This window comes from Pleurodeles waltl, chromosome 1_2 (genome assembly GCF_031143425.1).
Source record: "Pleurodeles waltl isolate 20211129_DDA chromosome 1_2, aPleWal1.hap1.20221129, whole genome shotgun sequence".
Taxonomy (NCBI): domain Eukaryota; kingdom Metazoa; phylum Chordata; class Amphibia; order Caudata; family Salamandridae; genus Pleurodeles; species Pleurodeles waltl.
In genome coordinates, this window is record NC_090437.1 from 334,669,195 (window position 1) to 334,694,028 (window position 24,834).

The following is a 24,834-nucleotide window of genomic DNA, read 5'->3' on the forward strand; positions in this document are numbered from 1 at the left end:
CAGATCTTCCCAGGAAAGATTTTTACCATGGAAACTAAGACCTGATCAGTAATAACTTTCAGTCTTAAGACTTCCTTTTTCTTCTTCGGAGTTCTTATTAAGTTTGTTTTTTGTGGAACTTGTGGGATATTTTGTCACTCAAAATGGTATTTCCTTTCTCTGTTTTTGCTCTCTTTTCATTGTTTTGGTTTTTATTCATAAGTTGTAAAAAAAAAAAAAAAAAGGAGAGAGATGGTATGGTGTATGTGGAATGTGGAATGCAGGGCTCGTGGGGTGATATGTGGAATGCGGGCCTCGAGGGTGGAATGTGGAATGGGTTCTGCAGGCAGAGGGCGGTGGTTGGAGAGGTGCCTGCAACACGTTATCGAGGTGGCTCCTTATTTTCTGTCAAATAAACATGAAGTTGTTCCTACCTCATTTGACAGCGTCTTCTAGACTTCAACATAGTTGCTCTCATGATTTAAAGCATCAAAATTGCAAGTTGTTTTCTATTATTGTGTTATTTATGTGTGAGTCAAGCAATAGCCCCCATTTGAAGAAAAGACTTCAAGAGAAAACCTCAACTACTGCGTAATACCATCATTGTCAAGTAACAATGAAAGGTGAAATGGTGGGGTGTTCAGTTAGTAATTAAACAGACATCATGTAGCATTGCTTCGGAGCCATACAAGACAAATCAGAAAAACATATTTGAACTCTGTCTTTGCAAAAACACAGAAAGTCTGTTATTGGAGAGCACCAGCACCTTGATGCAGAAGGTTTTAATACCCGAACAGGCATGTTTGATTCTACCAGTCAAATTCTGTATGTGAGTTGTAAATCAATTGGTTGTTTATCGCATTAATGAAGGACTTTCTGGTCTTTCAGCATTTTGACCAATAGTTGTTTGTGTATCTTTTTTAATCTAAGTTCCAATGTAAGGCCCAACCACAGGTCTTACTCTTATTTCGATGGAGTGAAGTGGTCTTTCACTGTACAAATACAAGCCAGTTGTTTGCTCGTCACTTTTATGCTTCTAAGGTGGTCTTCTCAAGTGGTTTGGGAAGTATGTCCCACATTTTTATTATGCATGTGCCTAATGCTCATTTTGCCCATTCCTAATTCTCATGTTTGATGTTTTTGTGGTGCTGTAGGGTGCTGATGCTGACATGGAGAATGGTGAGGAAGACACTCCGCTGAGCCTGGCCTGGCCATCTGATGGGCGCAAGAAGGCTTTCTACCTAGCTGTGCTACCCATCATTTTCCCACTATGGATCACCCTACCCGATGTCAGGAATCCCGTGAGTAACCTTCATGGATACTCCATGCTGGAGGGGTGCATGCGTGATGAACAAGTAAAGACTCTGATGTGATGATGGAGATGCATCTTTGGTTAAAAGAATTTCTCTGCTCATTTTGTATTCTGTGATATAAATTACCGATAGAATACCAAAGGCCTCTTGCACCAAGGCCACCTAAGGATTTATTTCCTCTTGGAAGAAAGTTTTGTTGCCAGAAATTGGACATTTTGACTGGCCTATATTTGTGAAGGCACAAATGAGTTAATAACTGAGGGATTGCTTCAGAAATTGGTAGAAAGGCTACTCTGTCACAAATGCGATGGAGTCCCATGTCTACCACACCTCAAATCTGCCTGCATCATTTACAGACAGGTGGACTCTATGCTTTCCATCTGTGGAGCCCCGTCTTGCTCCACAGATGTAAAGCTTACTACGATGACGTGGCAGGGTAGTGGCCATCGGAGTAAAGGGATTGAACTGCCAGTTCTATTTAAAGAAGATGGTGTGATGTTTATTTTTCTGTCCATCACTGCCAGAAAAGTCTGTGGGGGAGGGACATAAAAAACAACAATGATCCACACATCCTGCGAGAAAGCTCCCAGCATATGTGGGGCATTAGTTTTTTGTTTCTGAGAAACACACTCCCAGTTTGGGGGTTTGGTTCTGAAAACAAAATGTTAAATGTTTGGTGAACGGCCATCAAAACCAACAGCAGCCATCCACTAAACGTTTTGTACCTTGAAGGGAGCTGCCATGATAGTGGTTTCTTTCAAGGTACAAAGGTGACTGCTGGGCTGGAAGTCATCTCGAAATTTAGCAGACAAAAGTAGGCAGTGGCCTCCACTAAAGTGACAGACTGTACTCTGTCAATCTCCTAATCAGCCTGAGTTATGTGTGTGATGTCTATACCTATCAAGATTTAATTTCCTGTTGTCTAGTATCTTGAGTAACAAACATGGCACTATTCTACCGTCATAACCTCTCTAAACCCCACCTTTAGGATACTGCCCATTTAAGAAGAAGCTCTTGTAACAGCAAGACACCCTTAGAGTTGTTGTGATGCACTTTAATAAATATGTAAATGAATACATAAATACAGTTCTCATCAACAAAAGTAGATTGGACTAAAGAAAAAAAAATCACACTGAGGGAAGTTATTCTTGTTAACATAATATAATTGAGCAATCACACCTCTAGACCGTTCAGAAGGAGAAAACATATATCCCACATACATTTGGGGAAGGTATCCAGATTGAAATATGAAATACCATGTTGCCAGGGACTTCATGTACTTCACTATCCCAAGACCGAAAATACAGAGGAAGCTCATTCAACATATAGTGCAGAGAATCTTCAGCGCAAAAGTAGTGATCATCACTGTCCAGCACATTCAATTTCCCTGCATCTTTTCAATAAATACAAGGGTCCCATAGCAGGTTATTTCCTATTTTCCTCAACTGTAGATCAACAGTATCTTTTGTTTTTTGTTCTCAAGTGACAAGTTAAAAATCACACCCTTGAAAGGATCAATACAGAATTCCCTAAACTTAGTAGGATTGATTCATTTTTGTAGACTCTGCAGCTATATCTGGTTGTAGCCACAAAGGAAACCTTTACTTTTGTCGTGTTGGACATATGACTCAGGTCAATGCAGCATTTCAGAAAGCACATGTGGTGTCTAAAATGACCACCAGGATAGGCGTTTATGCATCCTTTTTGCATCAATTGACCTTCAGAGTTTCTCAGTGTTGGTTCTCGTGGTGTTTAGTGGTTGTCTGTGGAAGCAACAATACAAATCTTCAGCTTTACTCTGACATGACATCACAGCGACTTTTTGCAGTAGCCTTTGGCATTACTTTCAGAATACACAGGCAACTGAGTAGGAATGACTTTATTTACCCTTTACATGTTATTTGGGCATCAGTGAAATGACTTCTTAAAGTCATTAGAGGCTGTTTTGCGCAAATGGGGTCATTTAAGGGCAAGAGACATTTGTATTTTTAGTAAAGTCAACAGACCTTCTGTCAAAACTTTGCACATACCACATATTTTTTTGTGTTGGGAATTACAGAGTCGCTGTGGCTCTTTTTCACCTCAGTTCATCTTTCATCTGCTCCACATGACACTAAGTCATGTCTGTGTTGCTGTATCCTTCCATTGGGGGACATGTATGTAGGAGAATGTGTATTCCACTGCCTGTAAATAAAAGGAATCTGATTCATAGTAATGAGCTCTTGGCATTGTCCATTTGTGTTTTTCTCGGTCCACCTCTCCCATCATCAGAAGTGAGAGTGTCCACCTCCTCTATAGTTAGAATTAACACTGACTTCTGCACCCTCATGTAACATAAAATGAAAAGCATGGTGGGAAGGGGTTTAAGATGGCTAAGGCTTAATTCAATAATATCCCTGTTGCGATATTCAAAAGTGGAATTTAAACCTGTATTAAACCAGGAAAACACATACAGATTCATTTTTTGGCATTCCCAGGAAACTTTTTTCAGTTCTGTGTCGTTCCACTTGGTCTGAGGTCTGTTCTGAATAATTTCACAAATATCCTTGCTCACCTTATTGGCTGGGTCCATAGCAATCAGATCCAAATGCATCCTTCCCTGCAGACTTGAATGATCTATTATGGATCATTTAATGAACAAAACCCATCTAATGAATAGAGCTTTAAAATTGCACAGATTTCTCAACAACATCAAATGGATTCACTTGACCATAGCCAGTGATCACTGTCAATAAGTTAGTGCTCTGAACAGATTTAGATCATGTGTTTATTCTATATACAATGATCCATTTAAAAAGGCATTTAGCAGTTTCTCTATATTGAGATTCTAGAGGACATGGCTTTCAAAATTATTTCCACCAAAATTGTCTTTCTGGTGGCAATCACAATTAGAAGGCTTTCTGAACAAGAGGCCTTTTAAGACTGTGGCCCAAACCTCAGGTTATTTCCAAATAAGTTGATGCATCCTAATTTTCCACTATGAATCACCAAATATGATCCCAACATTTTTACATGAGTCATGACATTATCTTTCATTGTTGTTTTAAATAATAGATGTGGTCAGTCTGCAGTGCTTCTTTCTTTAGATCCACTAAATTTAACTCTTAACTTAACCAACTCTGAAAAGGTAAGCGATCTTCAGCTGCAATGTTTTTTTGCATACCTCCAATAGGCAATCTTGATGACAAAATGGGCAATGGAGTTACAAGAGGGTACATTGATAAGCCCAGACCAAGCAGGTCCCGAGGAACTGAATGTTGGTAAATCTCATAGAAGTGAGCACATGTATGTTTCGTTGTTTCTGTGTAACCATATCACATAGCACAGTATCAATGGACTATGGAAATATATCCTTGCTAAGGACTGGAAAAACTTTCATATTATACCATACTCAAACTCTGCTTGCACATCTTAAAGAAAACAAGTTATTGTGAATGGAATAGACCTCTTTGATTTATGGAAATCTGAGCCGCAGCCTTGTCCCAATTCTTTTTGTTTAATATTTGGCCTTCAAAATAGGGGCTAATGTTCCCAATCTTCCAAGGCTTACCACACCTTAAAAGCTGCGTAAGGTCTATATTCTCATCCTTTGACTGGGATTTACGGATGCAGAGAACTCTTCACTCATAACAGATCTCTCCACACCCCAAAATGGAGTAACGTCTGTTAGGAATCATTTTGTGAATTCCTGACAGGCCTAAGTGCAATTAAATCAATCACCTTTGTGATTTTGGCCCCAAAATGTTTGAAGGTACATTATACAGAATAAACATTGTCTGTTGCATGTAAATGACATTCCTGGTCCATGCAGATAGAAATAGTAGCAATTTAAGGACTGGCTGGCCTTTATAGTATAATTAAATAATTGTCCTGCATTAAACACAGAGTATCTGGGGCACCATTTGGGACTAGGGAACGCCACTGCATCCTATATGCTATATCTGTGTTGCTTCTTACTGAGTGTCTTTTGTACCTGATTGATACTGCTTGGGTTAGTTGGCAGCAGCCAGTCCAATACAACAATAAAAAAGCTGAGACCACAGATGCAGGCCAGGATGGTGTTGTCAGAAGACTGCTTAGGTTGTGAAAGTGGCCAATCCGGGATCCTCCAACGAGTATGCAGCTGCAGTATATTGGCTGCAGTGGCATTCCCTATCCCCAAATGGTGCCCCAGATACTCTGTGTTATTTATCTATATATAAGCATAAAAGTTGCATGTATATTTATAGTGCAATTCTAGCACAATGATAGTATCAGAAAGAAATAGTCTTGAATCATTCACAAGGTAGTAAATCAAAGCACAATAGTGATTCTGTAAATCAAAATAGAATAGGAGAATCTGGTTCTTCACCCCTGGAATTAACTTAGTAGCAAACACCAGGAATCGTACTCCAACCTCTGTGTCTTTCTCTCCCTAGGAAACGGTGCAACAGGGCACCAGTGGTGGGTGACTGTAGATATGCATGACTTTATCTGTGAGCTTCAGCGAGGCATCCGCGCTCCTCCTTTTTACACACTAAAAGCTGGCTTACTCACATTCCTTTCTTCCAAAAGTGGTTTCATTGATGTTATCAGTGTTTATCACTAACCCAGGATCCTCCCGACTTGTCTGCTCTCACTGGTACCAATCAATCACCCTCCAAACGCTTTCAAACTACTCCCAGGCTTGTTTGGGGTTAGTAACAACCTCTATGGTATGTCTCCCACGATGCTCAAGCCTCAGCCTGGTACAGTAAACACAGCACCCTGTCAGATATATGTATCTTTTAAAAATGGCAAAAAACAAGTGTCACAAGATCATCTACTATCTCACCATAGTAAAAAAAAAATCTGCCTACTTTTTCACTTATCAACACGACCTAAGTTAATCAACCTTTTCACGTGACAATGCCTTCTGCACACTCTTCCCTTTGTACCGTATAATTGTCTTGTACATTTAGGGGGTCATTCTGACCCTGGCGGTCATGGACCGCCAGGGCCAATGACCGCGGAAGCACCGCCAACAGGCTGGCGGTGTGCTTCCATGGGCATTCTGACCGCGGCGGTACAGCCGCGGTCAGAAACGGGAAACCGGCGGTGTCCTGCCGGTTTCCCGCCGGTTTCCCGCTGCCCCAGGGAATCCTCCACGGCGGCGCTGCTTGCAGCGCCGCCATGGGGATTCCGACCCCCTTACCGCCATCCTGTTCCTGGCGGTTTTCACCGCCAGGAACAGGATGGCGGTAACGGGTGTCGTGGGGCCCCCTAACAGGGCCCCACATAGATTTTCAGTGTCTGCCAAGCAGACACTGAAAATCGCGACGGGTGCCACTGCACCCGTCGCACGCCTTCAACTCCGCCGGCTCCATTCGGAGCCGGCTTCCTCGTTGAAGGCGCTTTCCCGCTGGGCTGGCGGGCGGCCTTCTGGCGGTCGCCCGCCAGCCCAGCGGGAAAGCCAGAATGGCCGCTGCGGTCATTTGACCGCGGTGCGGTCATTCGGCGGCTCCCGCCGGGCGTGCGGTTACCGCCGCCGCCGGGAGTCGGAATGACCCCCCTCAGTCTGAAACACTTGATTGCTTGACAGTTGTTCTCAACGAGTAACTTAAAATGCCCGAATCTAGTGAGCATGGGATGCAATACTCCAGTGAACCAAGCTAGTACACAATAAGGAACATTAATTCCCCTTTTGGTGAAAAAGCCTAATTAATATTCCAATCTTCTTTCCAATGTACTATTTTATGGTCATTTTATAACTCAATTAGATCCACCTTCTATTTGCCCTGTGAGAAATCCCTTCTTCTACACCGTCACCAAAAGTGGTTGTGTAGCATTCTCCTTCCCACTCTGAAAGGGTAAAAGATTTTCCACAGCCCTGTGCTGGAATAAATCTTTTATCATTTCCAGAGTGGGAATGGGTCGGATCGTAGTTTGGGAATGCCGACAAACTATCATATTTGTGGGCATTCCCAAACTTTCAAGGCAAGCCACTCCTAAAATCTCCTCTATTTTCCCAACCCATTAGTGGATTTATGGCTGCAAAGTTCTCTGTACTCATGGCAGAGATCCCCACCCCCTAAATGGCCTTAAGCCTGCCAGCAGTCTCCTTGTGAATTCCTAGCCAGTGTACAATGTACATGTGGTCATAAACTTAAGTTTACAATCAACTTAACCTCTGTGAGTAGGACACTAGGTTCTCATATTCCCTTACATTGGCCATTCTGATGTAGACTAAGGGGCTGGTTTAGAGTTTAGTAGTAGAAGAAAGTTTGTCAGTATGGCAGAGTACTTTAGCATACTCAAGGTGTTCCACCTGCCAAATTTATAGCTGTCCACCAGCCCTGGAGACAACTGGAAACATTGACAGGATCCACCGACACAGTGGTTTCTGTCAATGTTATAAAAGTTTGGTGGACAGTTCGGTCAAACATGATGGTCACCCGTCAAACTTTTGCAACGTTTTACTTTTTCCCAAAAACAAACTCCTAAAACGAAAGTTTGCTTCCGGAAAAAGTAAAACTAATGGACCCTACACCATGGAAGTTGTCTTTCATGGTGTGGGGGTCATTATATTGTTTTTACAGTCCCTCACTATTACCTCACCTGGCGGTGACGAACAGCAAAACCAAAAAACATAGAACACCGTTCACTCTAAATCAGGAGGATGGCGTTACATACGACCCTTCAATGCCCTATATCTGGTCGAGCCATTAGAGGAGTATGTCAGCGACAGAGCCGAAGTAGGCTCCATCACTGATGTACTTAAGGTCTGCCTGACTGTAAACCAGGTGGACAGACTTTCAGTTTGTCGGAGAGAGTACTCCATAGCCGCTGTGATGAAATACCCTTATGCAAAACTCTAAATCAGCCCCTTAGTCATTGCCATTATTGGGATTTCATGCTATAATCAAGAGATGCTGTAAGTAAGCTATTTCACAGATCTTTTTTCCCTCTCAGATTTCCTAGATAAAATGGGAAGCTTACCCTCCAATTCAGTGTTAAGCTCATATAGTCAAAGTGACGGATATACCACCAGCCGTATTACGAGTTCCATAGGATATAATGGACTCGTAATACGGCTGGTGGTAAATCCGTCACTTTTCCGTCACTTTTGGGACGGATTAACACCTCCTCCAAAGTTAGAATAACCCCCATATTTTCTTAGTTTATTTTAAGAACCACAGGTTCAAGATTTACCAGTATTACTTCAAATGAAAGGTATTTCACTCAGGTATTCTAGGAATTTTGAATAATCACAATAGCATGTACAGTTTTGACAAAAATGGCAACAAGCTATTTTAAAAGTGGACACTGCAAAAATCAACGGTTCCTGGGGGAGGTAAGTAATTGTTAAGTTCACAGGTAACTAAAACACTTACAGGGTTAAAAGTTGGGTCCAAGGTAGCCCACCGTTGGGGGTTCAAGGCAACCCCAAAGTTACCACACCAGCAGCTCAGGGCCGGTCAGGTGCAGAGGTCAAAGAGGTGCCCAAAAACACATAGGCTTCAATGGAAACAGGGGTGCCCCGGTTCCAGTCTGCCAGCAGGTAAGTACCCGTGTCTTCGGAGGGCAGACCAGGGGGGTTTTGTAGGGCACCGGGGGGGGACACAAGCAGGCACAGAGAGTACACCCTCAGCGGCACAGGGGCGGCCGGGTGCAGAGTGCAAACAGGCGTCGAGTTTTGTGTAGAAAGCAATGGGGAGATCCGGGGGTCTCTTCAACGATGCAGGCAGGCACAGGGGGGGCTCCTCGGGGTAGCCACCACCTGGGCTAGGCAGAGGGTCACCTGGGTGCTGCTCCTGCACTGGAGTTCGGTTCCTTCAGGTCCTGGGGGCTGCGGGTGCAGTGCTGGTCCCAGGCGTTGGGTTCCTTGTTGCAGGCAGTCGCGGTCAGGGGGAGCCTCTGGATTTCCTCTGCAGGCGTCGCTGTGGGGGCTCAGGTGGGTCAACTCTGGCTCGTAGTCACTGGGGAGTCCTCCCTGTAGTGCTTGTTTTCCGCAGGTCGAGCCGGGGGCGTCGGGTGCAGAGTGGAAAGTCTCACTCTTCCGGCGGGAAACGTGAAGTCTTTAAAGTTGCTTCTTTGTTGCAGGAAGTTGCAGTTTGTTGAACAGGGCTGCTGTTCTCGGGAGCTTCTTGGTCCTTTGGATACGGGGCAGTCCTCTGAGGCTTCAGAGGTCGCTGGTCCCTGTTGGATGCGTCGCTGTTGCAGTTTTCGTCGAAGTAGAGAGACAGGCCGGTGGGGCTAGGGCCAAATCAGTTGTCGTCTACGTCTTCACTGAAGGGCTTCAGGTCAGCAGTCCTTCTTCTTCTTTAGGTTGCAGGAATCTATCTTCCTCGGTTCTGGGGGCCCCTAAATACTGGATTTAGGGGTGTGTTTAGGTCTGGGAGGGCAGTAGCCAATGGCTACTGTCCTTGAAGGTGGCCACACCCTCTTTGTGCCTCCTCCCTGTGGGAAGGGGGGCACATCCCTAATCCTATTGGGGGAAGCCTCCTTCTACAAGATGGAGGATTTCTAAAAGTAAGAGTCACCTCAGCTCAGGACACCTTAGGGGCTGTCCTAACTGGGGGGTGACTCCTCCTTGTTTTTCTCATTATCTCCTCCAGCCTTGCCGCCAAAAGTGGGGGCAGTGGCCGGAGGGGCGGGCATCTCCACTAGCTGGGATGCCCTGTGGCGCTGTAACAAAGGGGGTGAGCCTTTGAGGCTCACCGCCAGGTGTTACAGTTCCTGCAGGGGGAGGTGAGAAGCACCTCCACCCAGTACAGGCTTTGTTCCTGGCCACAGAGTGACAAAGGCACTCTCCCCATGTGGCCAGCAACATGTCTGGTGTGTGGCAGGCTGGCAAAAACTAGTCAGCCCACACTGGAAGTCGGGTATGTTTTCAGGGGGCATCTCTAAGATGCCCCCTGGGTGTATTTTACAATAAAGTGCACACTGGCATCAGTGTGCATTTATTGTGCTGAGAAGTTTGATACCAAACTTCCCAGTTTTCAGTGTAGCCATTATGGTGCTGTGGAGTTCGTGTTTGACAGACTCCCAGACCATATACTCTTATGGCTACCCTGCACATACAATGTCTAAGGTTTTGCTTAGACACTGTAGGGGTATAGTGCTCATGCACATATGCCCTCACCTGTGGTATAGTGCACCCTGCCTTAGGGCTGTAAGGCCTGCTAGAGTGGTGACTTACCTATGCCACAGGCAGTGTGACGTTGGCATTGCACTCTGAGGGGAGTGCCATGTCGACTTAGTCATTTTCTCCCCACCAGCACACACAAGCTGGCAAGCAGTGTGTATGTGCTGAGTGAGGGGTCCCTAGGGTGGCATAAGACATGCTGCAGCCCTTAGAGACCTTCCCTGGCATCGGAGCCCTTGGTACCAGGGGTACCAGTTACAAGGGACTTACCTGAGTGCCAGGGTTGTGCCAATTGTGGAGACAAAGGTACAGTTTAGGGAAAGTACACTGGTGCTGGGGCCTGGTTAGCAGGGTCCCAGCACACTTTCAAATCATAACTTAGCATCAGCAAAGGCAAAGAGCCAGGGGGTAACCATGCCAAGGAGGCGTTTCCTTACACAACCCCCCCCCCAAACGAAAGAGGATGAGACTAACCTTTCCCAAGAGAGTCTTTATTTTCTAAGTGGAAGAACCTGGAAAGGCCATCTGCATTGGCATGGGCAGTCCCAGGTCTGTGTTCCACTATAAAGTCAATTCCCTGTAGGGATATGGACCACCTCAACAGTTTAGGATTTTCACCTTTCATTTGCATTAGCCATCTGAGAGGTCTGTGGTCAGTCCGAACTACAAAGTGAGAACCAAAGAGGTATAGTCTTAGCTTCTTCAGGAACCAGACCATAGCAAAGGCCTCCCTCTCAATGGCACTCCAAAGCTGCTCCCTGGGGAGTAACCTCCTGCTAATGAAAGCAACAGGCTGGTCAAGGCCATCATCATTTGTTTGGGACAGAACTGCCCCTATCCCATGTTCAGAGGCATCAGTCTGCACAATGAACTGCTTGGAGTAATCTGGAGCTTTGAGAACTGGTGCTGTGCACATAGCTTGCTTCAGGGTGTCAAAGGCCTGTTGGCATTCTACAGTCCAGTTTACCTTCTTGGGCATTTTCTTAGAGGTAAGTTCTGTGAGGGGTGTCACTATGGATCCATATCCCTTCACAAACCTCCTATAGTAACCAGTCAAGCCAAGGAATGCCCTGACTTGAGTTTGGGTTTTTGGAGCTACCCAGTCCACAATAGTCTGGATCTTGGGTTGGAGTGGTTGAACTTGGCCTCCACCTACAAGGTGTCCCAAGTAAACCACAGTACCCTGCCCTATCTGACATTTAGATGCCTTGATAGAGAGGCCTGCTGCTTGCAGGGCCTGCAAAACCTTCTTCAGGTGGACCAGGTGATCCTGCCAGCTGGAGCTAAAGACAGCAATATCATCAAGATAAGCTGCACTAAAGGACTCGAAGCCAGCAAGGACTTGATTCACCAACCTTTGGAACGTGGCAGGGGCATTCTTTAAGCCAAAGGGCATCACAGTAAACTGGTAGTTCCCATCAGGTGTAGAGAATGCTGTCTTTTCTTTTGCTCCTGGTGCCATTCTGATTTGCCAGTACCCTGCTGTCAAGTCAAAGGTACTCTAGTATTTGGCACCCAATTTGTCAATTAATTCATCTGCCCTTGGAATGGGATGGGCGTCTCTCTTGGTGACAGAATTAAGTCCTCTGTAGTCCACACAAAACCTCATCTCTCTCTTGCCATCTTTTGTGTGAGATTTGGGGACTAATACCACTGGGCTAGCCCAGGGGCTGTCAGAGTGCTCAATGACTCCCAATTCCAGCATCTTGTGGACTTCCACTTTGATGCTTTCCTTAACTTGGTCAGACTGTCTAAAGATTTTGGTTTTGACAGGCATGCTGTCTCCTGTGTCCACATCATGGGTACACAGGTGTGCCTGACCAGGGGTTAGGGAAAAGAGCTCAGCAAACTGTTGTAGGACTTGCCTGCAGTGAGCTTGCTGTTGGCCAGACAGGGTGTCTGAGTAGACTACTCCATCTACTGAGTCATCTGTAGGGTCAGTGGAGAGGAGATCAGGGAGAGGTTCACTCTCAGCTTCCTGGTCCTCATCTGTAACCATTAACATGTTTACATCTGCCCTGTCATGAAAGAGTTTGAGGCGGTTCACATGGATCACCCTTTTGGGGGTCCTGCTTGTGCCTAGGTCTACCTGGTAGGTGACCTGACTCTTTCTCTCTAGCACTGGGTAAGGGCCACTCCATCTGTCCTGAAGTGCCCTGGGAGCCAAAGGATCCAGAACCCAGACTTTCTGCCATAGCTGAAACTCAACCATAGCAGCCTTTTGGTCATACCACATCTTCTGCAGTTGTTGGCTGGCCTTAAGGTTTTTACTTGCCTTTTCCATGTACTCTGCTATCCTGGAACGTGGGCATAGTACATAGTCCACTATATCTTGCTTAGGCTCATGAAGAGGTCTCTCCCAGCCTTCTTTCACAAGAGCTAGTGGTCCCCTTACAGGACGGCCAAACAGAAGTTCACAGGGGGAAAACCCTACCCCCTTCTGAGGCACCTCTCTGTAGGCGAAAAGCAGACATGGCAAGAGGACATCCCATCTCCTTTTGAGCTTTTCAGGGAGCCCCATGATCATGCCCTTCAATGTCTTGTTAAACCTTTCAACAAGACCATTGTTTTGTGGATGGTATGGTGTGGTGAACTTGTAAGTCACCCCACACTCATTCCACATGTGTTTAAGGTAGGCTGACATGATGTTGGTACCTCTGTCAGAAACCACCTCCTTAGGAAATCCCACTCTGGTAAAGATACCAATGAGTGCTTTGGCTACTGCAGGGGCAGTAGTGGACCTAAGGGGAATTGCTTCAGGGTACTTAGTAGCATGATCCACTACTAGTATGATATACTGATTCCCTGGGGCTGTGGGAGGTTCAAATGGACCCACTATGTCCACTCCCACTCTTTCAAAGGGTGCCCCCACCACTGGGAGTGGAATGAGGGGGGCCTTTGGATGGCCACCTGTCTTACCACTGGCTTGACAGGTGGCACAGGGGGCACAAAACTCCTTGACTTTCTGGGACATGTTGGGCCAATAGAAATGGTTGACTAACCTCTCCCATGTCTTGGTTTGTCCCAAATGCCCAGCAAGTGGAATGCCATGGGCCAAGGGCAGAATTAACTCCCTAAACCCCTGAGGCACTGCCACTCTTCTAGTGGCACCAGGTTTGGGATCTCTTGCCTCAGTGTAAAGGAGTCCATCTTCCCAATAGACCCTGTGTGTTCCACTGACTTTTCCTTTTGTTTCCTCCGCAGCTTGCTGCCTAAGGCCTTCAAGAGAGGGACAGGTTTCTTGCCCCTTACACAGCTGTTCCCTTGTGGGTCCCCCTGGGCCTAAATGTTCAACCTGATAAGGTTCCAACTCCATAGGCTCAGTTCCCTCAGAGGATAGAACTTTTTCCTGAGAAGAGAGGTTCTTTTTCTTTTGCTGTGTTGAAGTTGGTTCCCCAGTCTTCTTTTCTTTTCTCTTGGAGGGTTGGGCCATTATTCCAGACTCCAACACCTCTCTTTCTCCCTGAGCCTTGCACCGTGCCCTTGTCTTGACACACACCAGTTCAGGGATACCCAGCATAGCTGCATGGGTTTTGAGTTCTACCATAGCCATGGGATGTACTTTAGTCTGATTGTCAGCGTTGGTGACAAGATAAGTTTGTCCAGTCTGGTATTGTCCTGGGTAAACCAGTTTGTTTGTCACCATTGTGACACTGGCACCTGTATCCCTCAGGGCTTCTACACTAGTCCCATTAATAAAGAGTTGCTGCCCTTATTTTTGCATTTTAGGGGGCCAGGCAGCTAGTGTGGCTAAGCCCACCCTACCCTCAGAGACTAATGTAGCTTCAGTGTGGACCATGATTTGCTCTGGGCACACCGTTGATCCCACCTGGAGACTGGCTATTCCAGTGCTAACTGGAGTAGTAGTAGAAGTGGAACCATTCTTGGACAGGCCTTGTCTCCAGTTTGGTGTCCCTGCTGATTACAGCTACGACACCAGGCCTTTTTGGGATCAAAGTTTTTACCCTTGTACCCAAATGAGGATTGTGAAGAGGCTTTGGACCCTCCCTCCTGAGCAGGTTTCTGGGGCCCTGTAGAAGACTCTTTACTTTTTCCCTTGGATGTCTCAACACTCTTCCCCTGGGTAGTCTTAGTGACCCCTTTCTTTTGGTCACCCCCTGTGGAAGTCTTGGTCACCCTAGTCTTGACCCAGTGGTCTGCCTTCTTTCCCAATTCTTGGGGAGAAATTGGACCTAGGTCTACCAGATGCTGATGCAGTTTATCATTGAAACAATTACTTAAAAGGTGTTCTTTCATAAACGGATTGTACAGCCCATCATAATTATTTACACCACTGCCTTTAATCCAACCATTCAGTGTTTTGACTGAGAAGTCAACAAAATCAACCCAGGTCTGGCTCGAGGATTTTTTAGCCCCCCTGAACCTAATCCTGTACTCCTCAGTTGAGAATCCAAAGCCCTCAATCAGGGTAGCCTTCATGAGGTCATAGGATTCTGCATCTTTTCCAGAGAGTGTGAGGAGTCTATCCCTACACTTTCCAGTGAGCATTTCCCAAAGGAGAGCTCCCCAGTGAGATCTGTTTACTTTTCTGGTTGCACAAGCCCTCTCAAAAGCTGTGAACCATTTGGTGATATCATCAACATCTTAATATTTTGTTACAATCCCTTTGGGGATTTTTAGCATGCCAGTAGTATCTCTGACCCTATTTACGTTGCTGCCACCATAGATGGGAGCTAAGCCCATCTTTTGTCTTTCCCTTTCTTTGGCTAGGAGCTGTTTCTCCAAAGCCAATCTTTTGGCCATCCTGGCTAACAGGAGGTCATCTTCATTGAGGCTGCCCTCAATGCTTCCAAAGTTGCTGGACTCCCCTGTGGGAGAAGCAGCACCTCTGACTATCACTTGTGGAGTCAGGGTTGGAGGAACCCTGGTCTCCCTAACTAGGAGTGGAGGGGGGAAATTGTACTCCACTTCACTAGTTTCATCCTCTGTAAGGTTATCTTCAGAGGGGTTGTCTCTAGCAAACTCTGCCAAGAGCTCCTGGAGCTGTACTTTGGTAGGGTTTGATCCAGTTTTTATCTTTTTGATTTTGCAGAGAGTCCTTAACTCTGACATCCTAAGATGCAGGTAAGGGGTGAGGTTGAGCTTCACCACCATCTCTTCTGCAGTAGACATTATTTCTCTAAAAGCTGGGATACTTTTTAAGAATTTAAAACTATCTCTAGAACTTAATCCAAACTTTTACAAAACTTTTAAACTCTAAAAGAAATGCTAACAGGGACTAACACAAGACCCTAGCAGGACTTTTAAAAATTTAGAAAAATAGCTCAAATGTCAAAAATCAGTTTCTAATGACAATTTTTGGAATTTAGTCGTGTGATCAGGTATTGGCTGAGTAGTCCAGCAAATGCAAAGTCTTGTACCCCACCGCTGAGCCACCAATGTAGGAAGCTGGCTCTGTATATACTATTTCAAAGTAAGAAATAGTGTGCACAGAGTCCAAGGGTTCCCCTTAGAGGTAAGATAGTGGCAAAAAGAGATAATTCTAATGCTCTATTTTGTGGTAGTGTGGTCGAGCAATAGGCTTATCAGAGGGTAGTGTTAAGCATTGGTTGTACACACACAGGCAATACATGAGGAACACACACTCAAAGACTTACTCCAGGCCAATAGGTTTTTATATAGAAAAATATATTTTCTTAGTTTATTTTACGAACCACAGGTTCAAGATTTACAAGTAATACTTCAAATGAAAGGTGTTTCACTCAGGTATTCTAGGAACATTGAATAATCACAATAGCATGTACAGTTTTGACAAAAATGGCAATAAGCTATTTTAAAAGTGGACACAGTGCAAAAATCAACAGTTCCTGGGGGAGGTAAGTAATTGTTAAGTTCACAGGTAAGTAAAACACAGGGTTCAAAGTTGGGTCCAAGGTAGCCCACCGTTGGGGGTTCAAGGCAACCCAAAAGTTACCACACCAGCAGCTCAGGGCCGGTCAGGTGCAGAGGTCAAAGAGGTGTCCAAAACACATAGGCATCAATGGAAACAGGGGTGCCCGGTTCCAGTCTGCCAGCAGGTAAGTACCCACGTCTTTGGAGGACAGACCAGGGGGGTTTTATAGGGCACCGGGAGGGACACAAGCAGGTACAGAGAGTACACCCTCAGCGGCACAGGGGCGGCCGGGTGCAGAGTGCAAACAGGCGTCGGGTTTTGCATAGAAAGCAATGGGGAGACCCGGGGGTCTCTTCTACGATGCAGGCAGGCACGGGGGCTCCTCGGGGTAGCCACCACCTGGGCTAAGCAGAGTGTCGCCTGGGGGCCGCTCCTGCACTGGAGTTCGGTTCCTTCAGGTCCTGGGTCCTGCGGGTGCAGTGCTGGTTCCAGGCATCGGGTTTCTTGTAGCAGGCAGTAGCGGTCAGGGGGAGCCTCTGGATTTTCTCTGCAGGAGTCGCTGTGGGAGCTCAGGGGGGTCAACTCTGGCTACTCACAGGCTCGTAGTCGCCGGGGAGTCCTATCTGTAGTGTTAGTTTTCCGCAGGTCGCGTCGGGGGCGCCGGATGCAGAGTGGAAAGTCTCACGCTTCCGGCGGGAAACGTGAAGTCTTTAAAGTTGCTTCTTTGTTGCAGAATGTTGCAGTTTGCTGAACAGGGCCGGTGTTCTCTTGAGCTTCTTGGTCCTTTGGATGCAGGGCAGTCCTCTGAGGCTTCAGAGGTCGCTGGTACCTGTTGGATGCGTCGCTGTTGCAGTTTTCGTCGAAGTAGGGAGACAGGCCGGTGGGGCTGGGGCCAAATCAGTTGTCGTCTCCGTCTTCACTGCAGGGCTTCAGGTCAGCAGTCCTTCTTCTTCTTTAGGTTGCAGGAATCTATATTCCTCGGATTTGGGGCCCCTAAATACTGGATTTAGAGGGGTGTTTAGGTCTGGGTGGGCAGTAGCCAATGGCTACTGTCCTTGAGGGTGGCTACACCCTCTTTGTGCCTCATCCCTAATCCTATTGGGGAAGCCTCCTTCTACAAGATGGAGGATTTCTAAAAGTAAGAGTCACCTCAGCTCAGGACACCTTAGGGGCTGTCCTGACTGGGGGGTGACTCCTCCTTGTTTTTCTCATTATCTCCTCCAGCCTTGCCACCAAAAGTGGGGGCAGTGGCTGGAGGGGCAGGCATCTCCACTAGCTGGGATGCCCTGTGGCACTGTAACAAAGGGGGTGAGCCTTTGAGGCTCACCGCCAGGTGTTACAGTTCCTGCAGGGGGAGGTGAGAAGCACCTCCATCCAGTACAGGCTTTGTTCCTGGCCACAGAGTGACAAAGGCACTCTCCCCATGTGGCCAGCAACATGTCTGGTGTGAGGCAGGCTGGCAAAAACTAGTCAGCCCACACTGGAAGTCGGGTATGTTTTCAGGGGGCATCTACAAGATGCCCCCTGGGTGTATTTTACAATAAAGTGCACACTGGCATCAGTGTGCATTTATTGTGCTGAGAGGTTTGATACCAAACTTCCCAGTTTTCAGTGTAGCCATTATGGTGCTGTGGAGTTCGTGTTTGACAGACTCCCAGACCATATACTCTTATGGCTACCCTGCACTTACAATGTCTAAGGTTTTGCTTAGACACTGTAGGGGCATAGTGCTCATGCACATATGCCCTCACCTGTGGTATAGTGCACCCTGCCTTAGGGCTGTAAGGGGTACCAGTTACAAGGGACTTACCTGAGTGCCAGGGTTGTGCCAATTCTGGAGACAAAGTTAAATTTTAGGGAAAGAACACTGGTGCTGGGGCCTGGTTAGCAGGGTCCCAGCACACTTTAAAATCAGGTATTATTTGATCTTTGTTTCTCAGAGCAGTTGTTGCTTGTATTGTTTCAATAACTCTTTACTAGGATATGCCCCATCTGTGGCTATCTTGTGCCCTAAATATTCCATTTCTTCTTCATACATTTACACTTCTTATTCTACATGGTTAACTACTACTTTTGTCAAACTGTCAAACACAGACTTATACACCATATTATCATCCTACAAGCTTCTAGGCACATTTAGGTAATAAGTTCTTTCCCCCAAAAGCCTACATTTTACCACTGATGTTTAGGTGTTATTAGGGGTAAAAACACAGGCAACAATAATACGTGTCACTGAAAAGCAGAATTATTTGTTTCTTAAATTATGTTGCTTGGCAAAGGCGTTGCAATGTTAAGGAAGTGTGGGTAGCCTGACATGCTTCCTTGTCACTCATCAGTGCTTTGGGTAGTCTACAGTTTCTTCTTTAACTTTGGGCCATCAGGCATACTGCATCCACTTATTTTAGTGATCCCTAGGCAAAGCAGCAGATGATTGTCATCTGCAGGACGGTGGTGGTTGAGACATCAAAGATTGTTGTCAGACAGTAGAAGGAGGTAGTTAGTTCCAAGACATCTAATTGTCATGTCATTTCTATATTATGAATTCTCACTGAATTAATAAACAGAGTAAATTGATGGCATTTACCACAGTGTAAGAGAACTGCTCTCAGATGAATTCCTGTTAGCAATTTATTCAGATTTTATCAATAAAATTCCTCTATGATTTTTGTTTCTTCATCTTTGAAATTGCACACAGCAATTGAAAGACCCCATAATGGCTCTATTACTCACTTAAGTCTTCTTTGTTATCAATCCTAATTAATATCATGACTAACTTAAGAATGACATCAACTAGAGAGAATAACCCTATTGTTTGGTGTTTGTTAATTAGAAAGATGCCTGACCTATTCATGCATGTCTGATCGGGGAGACAGGAACAGGAAGTAAAAGACAAATGATTCCTTTGCGCCAAGGAGGAGTGATGGTGAGAATTTAGTACATGAATTGGATTTCTAAAGCGTGACTGTAACCTAACAGGTACTTTAGGCAGAGTTATTCTTTTAGCATTATACAGTTCTCACAAGATCAGCCTTGCTATTGCTCGGATTACAGAGAGATCAGGGCTGTACTCTCAGTTACACAACCTGACCTAACATGATGTCCAGGCAAGCAAGCATCTGATGAGGCAGTGGTAGGAGTTGGAGTGTCTGAGCCAGGTGAAGGTGCACCCAGAGGACAGGCAGTTAGAGGTGCAGGAGCATGCAGTGTAGCAACAGAAAGCTCAGGTACTAAATAGTAGTCAGGTAAGAAGGACATTTTTCCTTTGTTGTCATTTGTGTTCCGCTATCCCTTCTGGTGTTCCTCAGCCTTTCCGACCCTAACTGGCACTTTCATGTCTCGCTCTTTATTCTCATCTGTCTCACTACTCAGTTTGTCTCCTGTTCTTATCTCACCTGTGCAGCTTTCTCCTTTCCTCTTTCACACCCAGTGCACTTGCTTCTTCCCTGGCCACCCCAAACCTGTCCCCTACCGTTCCCACCTGTGGTGCTGCTACTTGTTCACTCCTTCTCCTGCCTGTGGACTTTTTCTCCCTGTATCATCGCCCCTTCTTCCTCTACCTCAAGCTTTATCCTCCCTGTAAGAGGTTCATTCTCCTAACCCCAGTTTGCTTTGCATGAGTTAATTTCACAATTAAATAAAAAACTAAATAAAAACACAAGCTGGGCTGGTGGAAATCAAATGGATTTGCAGACACTCTATCAGGGTGATAGTTGAGAAAAAGCCCATGAGAATGATTCTCCAAGCAATGAATGATCCTGTTTCTTTCTTTGGTGCACACTGAATCTGGTCAAATCGAGCGGGTTTGTAGAACTATTAGACCTGATTCACAAACTGCACTTTTGAGTAAATGTACTACTTTTCGGTATTCACATTCTGCACTCTTGTAATAAATTACGCTTTTGTCATAACTTACACTTTCACAGTACGTCCAGCACTACACATGTCCAACCAGTGGTACTGCTACACACTCCCTTGGAAAATAGTGGATGTAGGGGCAAAAAAGAAAACCCCAAAGAAAATCAAACTCAAAAGTTAGCTTTGTGAAACAGGCCCTTAATGTTTAATACTATTATACTGCCATTCGTTTGTGAGCTGTACAGTGATACATAGAATTATAAGATGGTTCTAGAGTGGGTGAAAATAAAATAGAAAACAGGGTGACAGAATCCAAATGTGAGCACTTACTTTACTGTACTTATGTCAGAAGAAGAGCCTTTACATACCAACCTTGACCCATGCTTCTATGAGTGTAAAATGAAAGCCAGTCAATGTATGGGTGTGACACAGTATTATGAACGTAACTATGAAATAAAACATCAATCTGTCTTGCAATCAAGATTCTGGCATGGAAATGTCACACTTTTATTTTGTAGAGCATAAAACATTTGATACAATTATATGTTGAAATATAAGGTAAGCTTTTTAAACATGCTGCTTGTCCTCTCCTTCACTGCTGGAGAAGCCTGGGGGAGTGGGCACCATATTATGGAACTACTGTCTGTTACACTCTTTTTCAGTGTTCAGTGTTTTGTTAATAACAGTTTCTGATATGTTCTGAAATGTTTGTGCTTCACCCTGATTTGTACTAGGCTTTTAGTTGTGTTATTATTAAACGTGACTGTTCACTTAAGTCCACACTTTTTATTTTTTAATAGTTTTGTTTTACACATCTCGGTAGAGCTACATTCACCACCTCCAAAGGCAAGAACAACTGAGGTGATGATTCATACCTGTAACCTCAAAGTTGCACCCATTTTTGCAGTAAGCTTTCAATACACTTAGGGCCTGATTAAGAGTTTAGCAGATGGGTACTCCATCACAAACATGACAGATATCCCATCTACCTTATTACAAGTGCCATAGGATATAATGCACTAGTAATGAGGGGGACAGGATAGTTACCAAAAGGCAGTTGAAAGATTTCCTTGTCAGAAGATGTTCAAATATGCGACTGAGGAATGATAAGGCTCATTGTCCATGGTTCCTTGCTTTGGCTGCACACTGCCTACTAGTTCTATGTGAGTTCATTGTGAGTTCATCGAAAAAATGATTTCATGGAATATCATAAATGAGAAACCATTTCACCTAAACTGTTTAATGGGAACCTGCAAGATGAATGGCATTTACAATTTCATAGAAACCAAATCATAAAATGTATTTTTTCAAAATTGGTGTGTACATGCTTATCTTAGGCTTAAGGTGGAAATGCAATAATTGCAGGTCTTACTTTCAGAAACATTTTTGTCTGAGATATTTATTTCATTGCTTTATTTCAGGAGACATTATTTGGGGTTTATATCTTTTCCTTTGTCAAACAGTTACTCCAGAGGCTTTTCATTTGTTGACCCATCAACACCAGCTATTCCCAACCATCTAACAATCCCTAAACAACATTCATCCCTGCCCACTAAAAAACCCTCAACACTCCTAGAGTACCCCCCTCATTTAACCCTACAACCCCTTTGTGACATTAAACTCCACTCATTCCTGAATCCTAAAAAACTCTCACTACATCTAAACTACAGTTATCCATAAACCCTAAAAGCACTTTCTACCTCTGAACTCCATGCATCCTTGAACCCTAAAACCCTCACTATCCTAACCTTCACTCATTTGTGAAGCCTAAAATCCCTCTTTCCATGCTAAACACCAATAAATCCCCAAATTCTTAACACCCCTCACCACTCCTAAACTCCACCCATCACTGACCCCTAAAAATCCCTCACACCTTCTTAACACCTTCCATCCCAGACCCCTAAAACACTCATTAACCTTAAACTCCATCCAAGATTGAACCCTGAAATTCCTACCTACAGTTCCACTCATCCCTGATTCCCACATCCCCTCACCACCCTTAAATTGCTCCGATTCCTCAGCCCTAAAAACCCTTCACCACCTCTAAATTTCTGAACATTAGACACTCCCACCAGCCCTAAATGCCACCCACCCTTCAATCCTAAAAAATCCTCAACAGCCCTACACTCCACTCATTCCTTATACCTAAAAACCCTTGTCACCCCTAAATGCCATCCATCCCTGAACCCTAACAAGCCCTTTCTGCACCTGAACTTCACGATCTTTGACCACAAAAAGTCCCTCTTCATCCATAAACATATTGCATCCGTGAACCCAAAGCTCCCCTCACTATCCACTATCCCTAGACTCCACCCAAGTTTAACATAATTTCTGATTTCTTTCTAAAAACGTATCCTTCATTTAAAAATGGTTCTCTTTTTTCAATTTATTTGAACTTCCTTAAAACTGGTTTTCCATGATTTGTTTTTCTCCAATATGGTTTCTTTGTTTTTTCCCATTAATGCACCTAAATGATTGCCCCTACCTTTCCCTCTTTTGCATTGTATTGCTCTTGTCCCCTTTCCCTGCCAGCAGCATTCCCTTTCCCTTGTGTTTCAATCTTCTGTCTCTAAATTCTGCCATTGAGTGTTGTGTTCCATCTCACTCCCCTGCTTATCCTTTGCCAGATGCCTTTCCCTTCCACTGTGCTTCTTTCACCCTACTCTGTCTGCCATTTTTCTTTTCATGGCAAGCTCTCACATCTTCTCTTGCACCTTGAGTTCACATCCCAAACCATTTTCCATTTGATGTTTCGGCCTCCTTTCCACATAGTATTCCTCTCTCCCTCTTTTCCTTACTTTTCTGTCCATAGTGTGCCTGACTCCCTTCCTCTTACATACTCTATTCTCCCTCCCCTGCTGTGCATGTGCTCCTTGTTCTTCTCCACTCTGTAAACCTCCTGCGTATCATGTGATACAGTTCCCACTAAAGTGTAAGACTATGTATTAGGGTGACATAACTTCAGGAGGTAGTGACTGAGTCTGTCTACTCCATCAGGAACTGTCAGCCCACTTTCTGGCTAGCTCAGAGTGCCTCACCTGAACTGCCAGCCTTCCTGGGGCAACAGATGATTTCATTAACCTCAAACATGACCCTCTGACTTCCAAGGAAGTTGTGGAAACAGATCTTACCCCTTTTGTTGTTTATATATGCATGCCCAGGGTAACCACAAGAAAGATATGAATAAAGGTGTTCAAATTTTTAATGAAATAATCGTATTCTTGCATAGAAAGAATGAGCTGCAATTATTAGGCAGATGAAACAAAGCATTGTAACCAGGAGTTAAATGAATACTCCAAACATGACATGTCTCTATATATTCCTACCTACCACTACCTACAGTCTGAGAGCATAGCAGGTGTACCCTTTTCCCGATCCAGGTGTATAGCCTGAGACCCCCCCTATACCTGGATAGTTACGCCAGGGAGACAGGCTAGAGTAAAGTTGGCAATTCTTCTGTGCTAGATGGAAGATCAGTGTCAGCACAACTGCATATCGAACAAAGGATTCGTTCCTGGACATTCATAGCTGAAGTGCTCATCTGACCCCTGTAGGTTTGTGCACCACTTATAAAATCAAAACCACACTGTGTTAGGGGAGCAGCTCTAATGCAATGATATATCTGGATTTCATGAGCTGTCTCAAAATGGTCAACGTAAGCCCCAAGATATCTTGTTCTATGTTCCTAGCCTTCAACACAGTGCACAGATTACATAGCAAGAAAGACTTATGGAAAACAAGCAGCATGTATACTGCATTCTCACAATGATATTGTGCAAGTATAAAGTTTGTAAAATGTCATTGCTAAAAGTGATGTCAGCTTCCAACATGTAAAATGTCAAACTAAATACATTGGAGAATCAAAAATGGGTCCATGAAGGCCCCACAACAATCATTCCTAGGTCCTTTGCTATCATTCCTTCAGTCCCTCCTCCATGTGCTCCTTTTTTCATACGTAGTCCCCATCCCTGTCTTTTGTCTTTCTTATATATCATGTATCCCTCTTTCACCTACCTTTCACTACCCCTTTCATGCTCTTTCTCCTACATTCTTTTCCTCAAATCTATGGTGTGCTCTGCACCTTCCTCTCTCTTTAGTCCCAAGCCCTGTCTTCACTGCCCATGCTGCTGCTCTCTGCCTCCCTCCCATCCCTCTCCTCCTCACTTCTTTTGGTGAGTCCTCTATAACGTCCTTAACTGTTTGTTGCCTTGAATGGTAAGGTCCAAATTGTTCACAACCACCTCGTCCATATTGCACTGTTTGGTTTGCCCTCTGATGTCAATTTAAATATAAATGAATGGGCCATACCTGCCACAAGCAGCCTCCAGGTGTCCACCTGGCCAGTGATGCTGTGTCTCTGAGCGTTGCAATGCCTCTTGGCTAGGCACACACCTACACCCACAGGTGACAAGGATAGTGCAGCATCCACAGACAGTGACCCACACACCTACACCCACAGGTGACAAGGATAGTGCAGCATCCACAGTGACCCCCACACCGACACCACTGCCCATCTGTCAGTTACAAACGCCGCTCCAAAAGCAGTCACTGTAGGGGTGCCTCATAATAGTGGAAACAGGGCCAGGCACACTGAAACTCCTGCCTCAACCATCACAGACTGAGAGCAGCGTGCATGTACCACAGCATGCCACCAGCCACACACGCTACTGTTGAGCCCTGCACTGTGCTTCAGTGAGGGCACCACAGCACTACCTACCACCAGTAAC

General features: G+C 45.0%; 1 protein-coding gene across 11 annotated transcripts in view; it reads left to right on the forward strand.

Annotated features, from left to right (window-relative positions):
• Positions 1-24,834, forward strand: part of SLC24A2 (solute carrier family 24 member 2) — a 775,567-nt gene that overhangs the window by 714,167 nt on the left and 36,566 nt on the right. For all 11 annotated transcript variants that reach the window (XM_069239201.1, XM_069239182.1, XM_069239223.1 and 8 more), the window contains one exon: positions 1,134-1,280. In XM_069239201.1, coding sequence (XP_069095302.1) covers positions 1,134-1,280 — 147 coding nt within the window. The remainder of the gene's footprint in view (positions 1-1,133; positions 1,281-24,834) is intronic.